The following is an 11,729-nucleotide window of genomic DNA, read 5'->3' as shown; positions in this document are numbered from 1 at the left end:
AACTTGGTGATGTTAGAGAGATCAAAATTTTAAATCATTTTCAATAAATTACATATTATGGAGGTTGATGGTTTAAATTTTTCTTCAAATCACTAAAAACGAAGCTTAACTATTAACCACTACTTTACGTGATATACAAATAATAATTTATGTCACATCCCGGCCCGAGGCGGACCACTTCCCGGGCCCGCTCCACCACCGTAGCACGATATTGTCCGCTTTGGGCTTACCATTCCCTCACGGTTTTTGTTTTTGGGAACTCACGAGCAACTTCCCAGTGGGTCACCCATCATGGGATTGCTCTAGCCCCCTTCTCGCTTAACTTCGGAGTTCCTACGGAACCCGAAGCCAGTGAGCTCCCAAAAGGCCTCGTGCTAGGTAGGGATGGGAATATACATTTGAGGATCACTCCCCTGGGCGATGTGGGATGTTACAATCCACCCCCCTTAGGGGCCCGACGTCCTCGTCGGCACATTTCCGGCCAGGGATTGGCTCTGATACCAATTTGTCACATCCCGGCCCGGGGCGGACCACTTCCCGGGCCCGCTCCACCACCGTAGCACGATATTGTCCGCTTTGGGCTTACCATTCCCTCACGGTTTTTGTTTTTGGGAACTCACGAGCAACTTCCTAGTGGGTCACCCATCATGGGATTGCTCTAGCCCCCTTCTCGCTTAACTTCGGAGTTCCTACGGAACCCGAAGCCAGTGAGCTCCCAAAAGGCCTCGTGCTAGGTAGGGATGAGAATATACATTTGAGGATCACTCCCTGGGCGATGTGGGATGTTACAATTTAAAATTTTGATTTTCTTAGCATTTTTCATATAACTTTATGTACCTTTTGGAAATGAAAATATAAAAATAGTAGAGAACCCACCACGATACCAATTGAAAACTCATACCTAAACCATGAAGGAATCATAAATGAACCCTCGTAATAATATATAATATGCTGCATCTATTGAAAAAATGTAGTAAGCGAAGGCACCAAAGATGTCTGGAAATCTATGCTCCCTAGAAGCACTTTCCTCCTCTTTCCAAGTCCACAGCAAACCAAGCAACATATCATCATCCCCTCCAGAACAAAAAGCCAGCCAGCCCCATGCAACCCACTTCAACTTTCAGAAGTTCAAAACCCTTGCTCAAAAGGCAAAAGTGCTTTCAAACAAAACAGTGCTTTTCCACTTTGAGGAAGCACTTTTGAAGTCATCAGCTTCACTGTTTCCTTACTTCCTGCTTGTGGCCTTTGAGGCTGGAGGGCTTTTGAGAGCTATGATCTTGTTTCTCTTGAGCCCTCTAGTTTTTTTGGTTGGTGGAGAGTTAGGCCTAAATATTATGGTTTTTTTGTGCTTTTGTGGGATTAGGAAGGATAGGATGAGGGTTGGGACAGCTGTCCTGCCCAAGTTCTTTTTGGAGGATGTTGGGAGTGAAGGGCTTGATGTGGTGATGAGATGTGGGAAAAAAGTGGGAGTGAGTGAGTTGCCTAGGGTGATGGTTGAAGGGTTGTTGAAGGATTATGTCGGGGTTGATGTTGTTGTTGCAAGAGAGCTAAAAGTTGTTGCTGGATACTTTGTGGGGTTGATGGAGGAAAAAGAGACTAACTGTTTTGATCCAAATGTAATTTTTGGAGAGGAGATCAAGACAGATTCTCAAACTATTGGCATAATTGGTTGCCAAAATAGTTTTTTGCAGCATGAGCAACTCTTTTCTCATTGCAAGGTTGGTCAATGGTCATTTTGACTCTCTCTCTCTCTCTCTCTCTCTCTCTCTCTCTCAATTTGATGTTGATTTTGCATCATGAGCAACTCTATGTATATTTCCTTTTTAATAATAACATGGTCACTTGACTAGAAAGTCTTCTTGTAGGAGTAATCATTTTTGGGTGTCGGATATTTCCCTTTTTAATAATAATATTAAGACGGTATGTTGGCTAAAATAGTATGTTGGTTTATCCTACGTCGAATTTCTCTTTCTTAAAATTAATTAAAATGATTTAAAATATTGTATACCCACGTGTTTTTTTTTTTTTTTCAGGATGAGATTTACATGGTGACCGAAGCTGAGAAGCAAAACTGGAAAACCCTAGCAAAACAAAAATACCCAAAACCCTTGATTTTCCATGATGGAAGATTGGCCTTCTTCCCAACCCCAGCAGCCACCTTAGCCATGTTCATGTACTTCCCTCTAGGAATTTTCATCTGCATCATAAGATTCCTCACTGGCATTTTTCTCCCTCACAGCATTTCCTCTCCAATCTTGGCCTTCACAGGCACAATCACCACAATTTCAAAGCCCAAATCCCCAATTTCCCGAACAAATGATGCCCAAAAACAAAGGGGAAGACTTTATGTCTGCAACCATAGAACCCTCCTAGATCCACTCTATGTCCAACTAGCCATTGACAAATCCCTCTCTGCTGTCACATACAGTTTGAGCAAAGTCAATGAGAAAATTGCCCCCATGAAAACCATCGGATTAACCAGAGATAGAGAGAGAGACGCAAAAACAATGGAGAAACTGTTGCAACAAGGAGATCTTGTGGTTTGCCCAGAAGGAACAACATGCCGAGAGCCATATTTGTTGAGGTTCAGCCCTTTGTTTGCAGAGCTCACTGATGACATTGTTCCTGTAGCCATTGATGTGAAAGTAAATATGTTTTATGGTACATGTGCTAGTGGGTTCAAAAGTTTGGATCCAGTTTTTCATTTCATGAATCCACATCCTGTTTACACCCTCCAGCTCCTTGATAAACTGCCTGAACAAGAAACATGCAATCTTGGAGGGAAATCAAGGTTTGAAGTTGCCAATCATGTACAAAATGAGATAGGTAAGGCTTTAGGGTTTGAGTGCACCGGTCTCACAAGGAAAGATAAGTATATGGTGTTGGCAGGTAATGATGGGAGCTTGAAAAGCTCAAGGTGAATCAGTAGGGAGTAATTTACATGGAACAGGATGTTATGGTATCGGTGTTTCCATGACTTGTAAGTCCTTCTCCAGTATGTGACCATCAGATCTATAAATGTAAGCATCAATTAGGTATTATCTATTTGGAATTGGTTTTACGTGATCAAGACCCACCAGTGGTCCAAGTGATCCACAAACCCATGGCTGTGAGCCTATATGATTACGTGAGCTTATCCTCTTGTAAAATAAGCATGTACTTGGTTGTATCATATATGATAAGTTGTTTTATTTTGTTTAATTTAATTACTTTTACATACAAGCGAGATTGAGGAAGAGAGACTCAGAGTATGATCTCATTTGTAAGGTTAAATATTTTCAACTACTTGAGTTACAAGTATCTACATTTAGTTGAGGGATAATAGTGTGCTGAAATTAAAAAGGTATGAAAATGGTGGATTTTTTTTTTTTTTATAAATTAAGAACAAATCAATTTTCTTTTAGTAGTTGATCCTATTAAACACATAACGAAATGGTATGACAATCCCAACCCACCAAATTGTTATTAAAAATAAAACTATGCCTAAATTCCCACCATGCATCGCTGGCCCCAAGTAAAGGAGAACAAGTTGGCACGAGTACACTGTTACGTTACGTGACGTTTCATGCCAAAGAAATAAGAATATTTGGACAAAAACTCACACATGTATTTATCTTATTGACATGAAATGTCACCATGACAGTGTACCCATGCCATGTAAGTCTTGTCCATGCAAAGAAAGAGAGAAAAATCCAACCGCTCACAATAAATTGACTTGAATTACAACATGTACATTCCGAATTCACATCATCTTCATTAGATCGAACAACATATTACACCTCTAAAATTGAAACTAGAGATTCATAAATAAGATTTCAATAATACAATACGTATTAAGAGAAACTTACACGTAACATTATATTATTGAACTGAAATGTCATTGTGACAATGAACCCATTCCAGATACATCATTTTATTTGTGTCTTGAAAATGCTCTAAGTGATCCGTGATCCGGACCCACCAGTTGTCCAAGTGATCCAGACCAATGACTCAGACCAATAATTTTGTAGCTATATGTAATTGGGTTGAATCATAATTATATGTTGTTTTATTTTGATTTTATTTATTTATTTATTTTTCTATACAAGCGGAATTGGAAGAGGAAGGTTAATTAAAGTATTTTAGTGAAATTGAGAGAGAAAGGTTCTAGTATATTTTAGCAAAAATTGAAAGAGGAAGGTCTGAGTATACTTTTAGGTGTCGAATTGTATACTTTTTAACTATTTGAGTTACAAGTCTCTTGCTATACACACAAATTTATTGTCTCCCCTCCCATCTCCTCCTCGTTGTGTAGCGCATGTGAAAATTGTTGAATAAATTGATGAGAACGATGATGCAATCCAAGAATTCTCTCCGACTTCCCTGATAGCTTTGAGACCTTTGAGATAGCTGTCAAGTTCTGTTACAACGTCAAAATCAACTTGAGGAGCCAACTATATTTGGTGTGCAAAAGAAAGAGGTAAATGGTGTGGACATAAGCGGAGAAGACGAAGGAGTGTTGAACGAAAGCAATAAAAATAAAATAAAATGAAGCTCATTAAATGTGTGACACAACTTCAAGCCATTTCTTTTGAACAGTCTAGATTAAAAGAAGGGGATGAGAGGGGAGATAATTCAAGTCTATAAAATATTGCAATGACAGTTAGAAGCAAACAAAAAGAAGACGTACGTCTCATGGTAGAGCATCTTTAATGATACAGGCAAATCAAATAGACAAAATTGTATTCTACAAACTTGCTTGATATATTGCATTTGTTGGAGTATTTTCGATTTCATTCGGTTCAATTTTTTTACCAAAATTGAAAACTAAACTGAAAATACTATTCAGTTTGATTTGGTCAGGTTTTTTCAATTTGTATTTTGGTTTTGGCTTGGTTTCAGTTTTTCTCAATTTTTTTATTTTGTCTTTTTAACATTGAAACTGGAGATAAAATGAAGAAAAAAAATATAAAAAAATAAGGCTTTCAACATATTTGGGTCTAAGGTTAGGCTTATCTAGCCTTGCATTGAAACTAGATTAATGATTGACTTGGAATTCAGCTTGAAAAATGAATACCCAACATAAATAAATAAAATATTAATTTATATCTCATTCGGTTCCGTTCGATTTTTGAACCAACAAAACCCAAACGAACAAATAGTTTTCAGTTCAGATAGATTTTTTTTTTAGTTTCAATTTGACTTTCAATCGGTTCATTTTTTGGTTTTTGGTTTTTGGTTTTCGAAGCCCACCCCTATGCATTTGTTTTATAATAAAAACATTAAGAAGTTGATTTTATCCCAATTCTTACGGTGTATATTAGAGAAACCCCAAAAAATGTAAGTCTTCAAAATAAACTCTTCGCCCAGGTATCCACACAATTTATTGCACGTATTTTGGTTTCCACATAATTTTATTGATTTATTTACGTTTTGGGTGTAGCTAATGTCTTTGTTGGCATCTTCAAATAATGGATCACAAACTTTTATTCCCTCTGTGGGAGGTCTATTAAATTAAACATGTGAATCAAAGTTTAGATGGTCACAAACTTTTCCCCTCTATTGGAGGTATGTTATATTTTTGGCTTTTTAGCCAAAATGGTCCTTAAGATTTGTCTAGCTCCTCGTTTTGGTCCCTGAGATTTGAAATCAATAGAAGTGGTCCTTGAGATTGTCCACCATCATCATTTTGGTCATTCGGTGAAAAACTATGTTAAATAAGGATCAAACTGACAAAATTACCCTCAATATAATAAACAATATGCCAAAATGGTTTGACAAAAATTGAGGGTATTTTTGTCATTTTATCTTTATTTTATGGAGATTTTATATGGAATGACCAAAATGATTGATTGTGGACAAACTCAGGGACCAATTCTATTGATTTCAAATCACAAGGACCAAAGTGATGAGTTATACAAATCTCAGGGACCATTTTGGCTAAAAAGCCTATATTTTTCTTCTTTTAGCATCTCACACATCTCTTTTTTTAATTATATTTTATTCTTTTCATCTAATTATTCAATTTGATTATTAGAAATAAATAAGGATGTATGAAAAGTTAAAACGCGTGAAAGTCTAAGCAAACTAAACCAAGCAGGCATTTTTCTTGGAGACAAAATTACATGGAACAACATACACCATTAGGTGGTGTCTCGTACCAATGAAACAAGGATATGTAGACAAGAAGAAATTAAAATTTCTTTATTTCGTTGGCATGAGACGCCATCCTGGTAGGGGTACTTGTGCCATGTAAATCCTCTTTTTCTTGCCCGTCGAGAAATCAATGTCATACAAGTGGCACATTCACCGACCACTTACCTTGGAAGACGTTTGTTGTTCCTGCTCCACAAACCACATACCTTTTTTTTTTTTTTTTTTTTTGGGAATCTGGTGATTCATTACCAAGGCAAAAATGCCAAGATTACACAGAAAGCCTACACCAAGGCAAACAACTAGCACAACACAACCAACCGAGCAGTGCAGGGAGATACAAGGAAGATAGACGCCGCACCAAGTGCAAAAGTGTCACCACATGCACTGCCAAAACAACTTAAGGTGGGCAAGGTAAGCCATCATTGTTAAGGACATAAACCAAAGAAGATGGAGGTCGATTAACCCATAAAACATCACACATCTCCTAAGATCTCGTCGACGCTAACAAGTCCGCTGCCATATTGGCTGATCTTGGAGTCCAAGACCAGCGACAGTCTTAGAAGGAATCCCCTAGTTTTTCGACCTTCGCCAAAACAGGATAAGCCCCCCAACTGCCATTCAAGCATGAGATAGACGCGAGGGAGTCGGATTCCAGAATAACCCATCTATGTCCCAGAGAGATGCCCAACTCACAACTATACAGGAGTGCCATGGCTTCAGCTGCCAAAAACTTCTCATCGTCGTCTCATACGACTATCCCCACAAACCCCAATCCACTATAAGTAACCCAGCTTGCGTCTACGTTGATTTTGATGAAGGGGGAAATAGGAGGGGACCATCTGGTTTCCTCAACAATACCACTAGAGATAGAGGCAGGATGATCCACATTTTTATGGTTCGCCTCGAGAAAAGCGCCCATTGCATTTGAGATGGCAAGAAGAACCTTTGACGGGTTGATTTCACATTGGTTGAAGAGGAGGTTGCATATTTCTTTCCAAATATGCCAACACATGAAGGCAACATGAGAGAGTAGCCAATCTTTATCCTAGTTAGCCCAGCAGCCATAGTTGATAAGGTACTCTAACCAATGCGCCCATGTTGAGATGCCATCCCTATCAACCCCATAATTTAGAGCCCCAACAAACCATATTGCTTCCATCTATGGACATTGAAGGAAAAGATGTTCCACAAATTCATCACAGTCTTGGCAGATAGGGCATATCAGGGAGTGGGAAGATTTTCTCTTGAAAATATCAACTATCATGGCAAATGCCCTATATATTGTTTTCCCTATGAAATTTTGAATTTTTTTAGGAGTGTTCAGCTTCCAAATGACATTCCAAATTTGCTCCGAGGAATGTCTAATGTAGGACGGGCACTGACCCTCTAAGTTGTAAGCCCTCGAATGTGCCTAGTGATACCCCGACTTCACCGTGTATCATCCACGTTTGTAAAAGGGCCAGACAAGCCTATATCTTTTAGAAGTGTCTTTAATCACAATATCAAGAATTGTGATCTTCTCTTCCGATGATAAAAAGTCCATAAGAAAGTCAATATCCCAGGATCTAGAATTTTCACAAATTAGTGACTTAACCCGAGTGTTTCTAAATACCACCACTTCACCCTTCGGCATTGGATGTCCCAAAGAAAGGGAGATGATCCATCTATCAGCCCATAAACGCATGTCCCTTCCTCCCCTGATCTGCTAATGTGCCCCCTTCAACAGTGGGTCTCGGCCCACCAATAGACTGGACCAAACCCACAACACTCAGCATCCTCGTTGAGCATCAAGAAACGAGCAGTGAGGAAAATACCTGGCGTTTAAAACTCTAGCCCATAGAGACATTGGGTTATGAATAAGGCACTAGCACTGTTTTGCTAAAAGTGCATCGTTGAAGTCCTAGAAGTTCCTAAATCCCATACCTCCCTTACTCTTCAATAGGCTAAGAGTTTCCTTCGCCACCTATTGGATTCTTCTTTCCCCATATATTTGTCCCCACCAAAACCCAGATATAAGAGCATCCAACTCGTTACAAAGCACCGCATGAAATTTGAATAAGTTCATCAGATAGGCAGGGATAGCTTGTACCACTACCTTTATCATAATCTCATTTCCTGCTTGTGACAATGTACTTCGTTTCCACCCTTGGATATTTCCCATGATTCTTCCCTTTACATAGGCCAGTCCCTACCTTTTTGATCGACCCTAAATGGCAGGAACTCCTAAATAGGTGATGAGATCATTAGCACTAAGCATTCTGAAATGTCCCCCAATTCCACGGAGGCAGCCGCTGGAATGTTTGCACTGAAAAACACACTAAATTTCTAAATATTAACCTCCTGCTCAGAGGCTGAGCGGTACTCAACCAATAATTGTACTAAATTAGTGTAGTTCTTCTTATCTGCCTTCAGAAAGATCAACGTATCGTCAGCAAAGAAGAGATGCGAGATTACCGAGCCATTAAGGTTCATCCTCACACCATCCAAATGTCTCATTTCCATAGTCGACTCAATCATCCGGGATAAAACCTCGCTCACCAGAAGGAATAAGTATAGGGATAAAGAGTCCCCCTATCGTAATCCTCGAGATAGAGCAAACTTATCCCCAGGTTGTCCATTAAAGATGACGGCAAAGCTAACTGCGCTATCACAGCCCATTACAATCCTCCGCCACGTAGGACAAAACCTCATTTTCTCCATTACTGCCTCCAGGAAGTCCCACTCCACCCGATTATAGGCTTTGTGTATGTCAAACTTGACACCAAGTTCGAACTTACCTTTTGCTTTCTTAAGCTTGAGGAAATGAAAGAGCACATGTGTAATCCTAATACTATCTTGTATATGTATACCCGCCACAAAAGCGTTTTGCATGGGAAAGATAAGGTTCGGCAAAATGGGCTTCAACCTGTTCGAAAACACCTTGGATAGGACTTTGTAGGAGTTGTTGCAAAGACTAATCAGTCGGAATTACGAAACCGTCTTCGGGTTATGTACTTTTGGAATCAGCACAAGGTGAATGGAATTGATCTGACTAGGGCAACCGTTCCCAGTCACCATAGCCCTGACCAACTCATTAACTTCGATCACAATGCTCTCCCAAAATGTGTGATAAAATACACCTTAAAATCCATACAGCCCCGATGCCTTAAGCCCCCCCCATTTGGTGTGCCGCAGCTTTGATCTCCTCCACTGTGACTCAAGTTTTCAGAGACTCGTTCATGTCATTAGTGATAATCAGGGGAATGCAGTCCATAATCGATCCCCACTCCTTATGTCCAGAGGTTTTGAAGAGATTCATAAAGTGGTTTTCGATCAAGTTCCGAACCTTCCCCGGGTTCTCCTCCCAAGTCTTATTCTCCTTCGCCTTTGTAGAGTAGATTGATGGAAAAATATTGACGTCACCCTTCTGAAGCCATTTAACCAAGGGTCTTTGCTGCCAAAAACTCTCATCCTGTTCCTATAACTTATCAACCCTTTTTTACAACTCCTTGCTTTGTTCAATATTTTCTCCCCACCTTAGTTGCAATTCGTCTAGGAGGGCAAAGAGCTCTTCGATTTTTCGGTCTCTCATTTTAAACTTCTTCCTGCTCCACTGGATTAATTTTGATCAGCAAACATTGATCCTTTTGTGCCATTTATCTATCATATTCCCCTCGCAAGGTCTCTGCCAACAGGATCTAGCCAACTCCCTACAATCTTCCTCCTTAGCCAAAAAAACTTCAAACCGAAATTGCTTTCTTCCTCTCTTAGTGCCTAGCTCATATTGCATGATGATCGGACAGTGGTCTGAACCCATCACCGTATCATGGGTGACAATAGTATTTGGCCACAACTCTTGCCATTGATTATTGAGAAGACCCCTGTCAATACGTTCCTCAATAAGAACTCCATATCGGGTACCTCTTCAAGTGAAGGCATGCCTATTCAAATCCAAGTCCATCAACCCCGTGCAGTTCATAAAGTTCACCAAATATCTTGGACGATTATAAAGCATCTGAGTCCACATAGCCAGGGGATAAAAGAAGGGGTAAAGTTAGAGTTTACCCACCCCCAGAATTCCTCCTTCTCCGCTCGATACGAAGTCTTATAGACCCCACTTTTGCTCACCCACTTCTCTAACCTGTGCATCTATAATATTTTTTTAAGGAATAAATGACATCAACTTCCAGTGAATCGTCCCACCATAAGCTTAACCCACTGGGTTTTCCGATTGGAGCAACATTAAAACCACCCAAAACCCTCATACAACGTCTCACTCCATCAATTCTATGATCCCTTATCTTAGTTTCAGATAGAAAGATCATAAAGGGCCTATACTTCCTTATCAACCCATATAGGGCTCGAACTACCATGTCTGACCCAAGACCATGGCAGTTCTAAAAAAGGTGAGTTATGGTGAACTTACGGCTGTTGAAGGCTAGTCGTCACCACCTCAGGAAGATTTTCCCGCTCTTCTCGCCATAAGTGTTTTCCTTTCCGTCTTTGAGACCTCATCCATGTAGTTCCACATATCCTGATATTCAATTGAGACTTCTTGGAGTTCCTCTTCTACATATATAGCTCTCTCCATCATCTGGCATCTTTCCTTGATACTCATTCTCTGAAGCCTCTCAGCAACTTTTCCTTTTCTAACCTCGCTTCTCTCACCACTCTTAACCTTCTTTTGTGGGGATTGGAACACCTCCTGGTCTTAGTATCAGGTCCCCGTTTCGATTGGTTGGATTGCTCTATCTCCCTTTCCTGTGTCTCAGCCCAAGAAACCCGGAAGACTTCCAAATTTTTATGTTGCTCCCTACCTGCACCAATCCTCATGCTTAATTGTGGGAGCATTTGAACTATTGTCAGGCCTAGATCCTTCCCTTGTGTTTGAGTATCAACCTCTTATGGAAATTCCTGAATCATAATTGATGGGTTAATCATCTGCCTTGACTGTACTCCAAGGATGTGTGATTAAATATTGCTCGATGGCTTGTATCCCATAAACACGTGGTGAGTTATTTTTGGAGTGCCTCCAGTCATGATCCATTGTGCAGGATTGCTCCGCACCCTGGCCTTTCTATATTCCTGCCCGTACCTTTTCTTCCTTCATTTTCTGGTATCATGAACCTCCTCTGTTTACATTGGGTCTAATGGGTTGGGGTCATTTTCCCCATTACACCCTGTTCTATTATTTCCACATTTCGATGTGGTGTGGGTGTGGCCCCATACCTCACAACCCCAGCAAGCATTCTTTCCCCGGCACCAAATAATATGGCTCTAGCCAAATCCACCACTTATCTTATTGGCCTCGTTTTTGTCCACTCCCTGTATCTAGCAGCCCATCCCTTTGTCGATTCGAAAGAGCATTCATTATTTGTATGCCCTCATATCCCACAACAGTAACAGAAATCTTTCAGCCTCTCATATCTGAACTCAACCCAAGTATCCTTATTGTTCTCCCTTGGTAGCCAACAGCTCGTGGTCAAGGGTTTAGAAGTATTCACCATGACCCTTGGACGAAGGAAACCTCTCGCCTTGGAAAGATCTTCAAACTCCATGAACTCCCTAATTTCATTTGCGAGACGTCTAACATTGGCTTCTGAGGTCAAATGTAG

General features: G+C 40.2%; 1 protein-coding gene across 1 annotated transcript; it reads left to right on the top strand.

The window, feature by feature from the left end:
- Positions 1-966: 966 nt before the first annotated feature.
- On the top strand, positions 967-3,199 carry LOC137715356 (probable glycerol-3-phosphate acyltransferase 3). The gene is made up of 2 exons (XM_068454656.1): positions 967-1,718; positions 2,034-3,199. Exons 1-2 carry the CDS (start codon positions 993-995, stop codon positions 2,919-2,921), a joined length of 1,614 nt encoding a protein of 537 aa, XP_068310757.1. The 5' UTR covers positions 967-992; the 3' UTR covers positions 2,922-3,199.
- The last annotated feature ends 8,530 nt before the right edge of the window (positions 3,200-11,729 follow it).

Source organism: Pyrus communis, chromosome 1 (genome assembly GCF_963583255.1).
Source record: "Pyrus communis chromosome 1, drPyrComm1.1, whole genome shotgun sequence".
Taxonomy (NCBI): domain Eukaryota; kingdom Viridiplantae; phylum Streptophyta; class Magnoliopsida; order Rosales; family Rosaceae; genus Pyrus; species Pyrus communis.
Note: the sequence above shows the minus strand (reverse complement) of the source record. Positions and strands in the feature narration are given on the sequence as shown.

What these genes read in the sequence shown, in the direction of transcription:
- LOC137715356 (XM_068454656.1), top strand. Translation starts at nt 993, where the DNA reads ATGTCTGGAAATCTATGCTCCCTAGAAGCACTTTCCTCCTCTTTCCAA. An exon ending in AACTCTTTTCTCATTGCAAG is followed by an intron (nt 1,719 to 2,033) that starts GTTGGTCAATGG and finishes TTTTTTTTTCAG; the next exon opens with GATGAGATTTACATGGTGAC.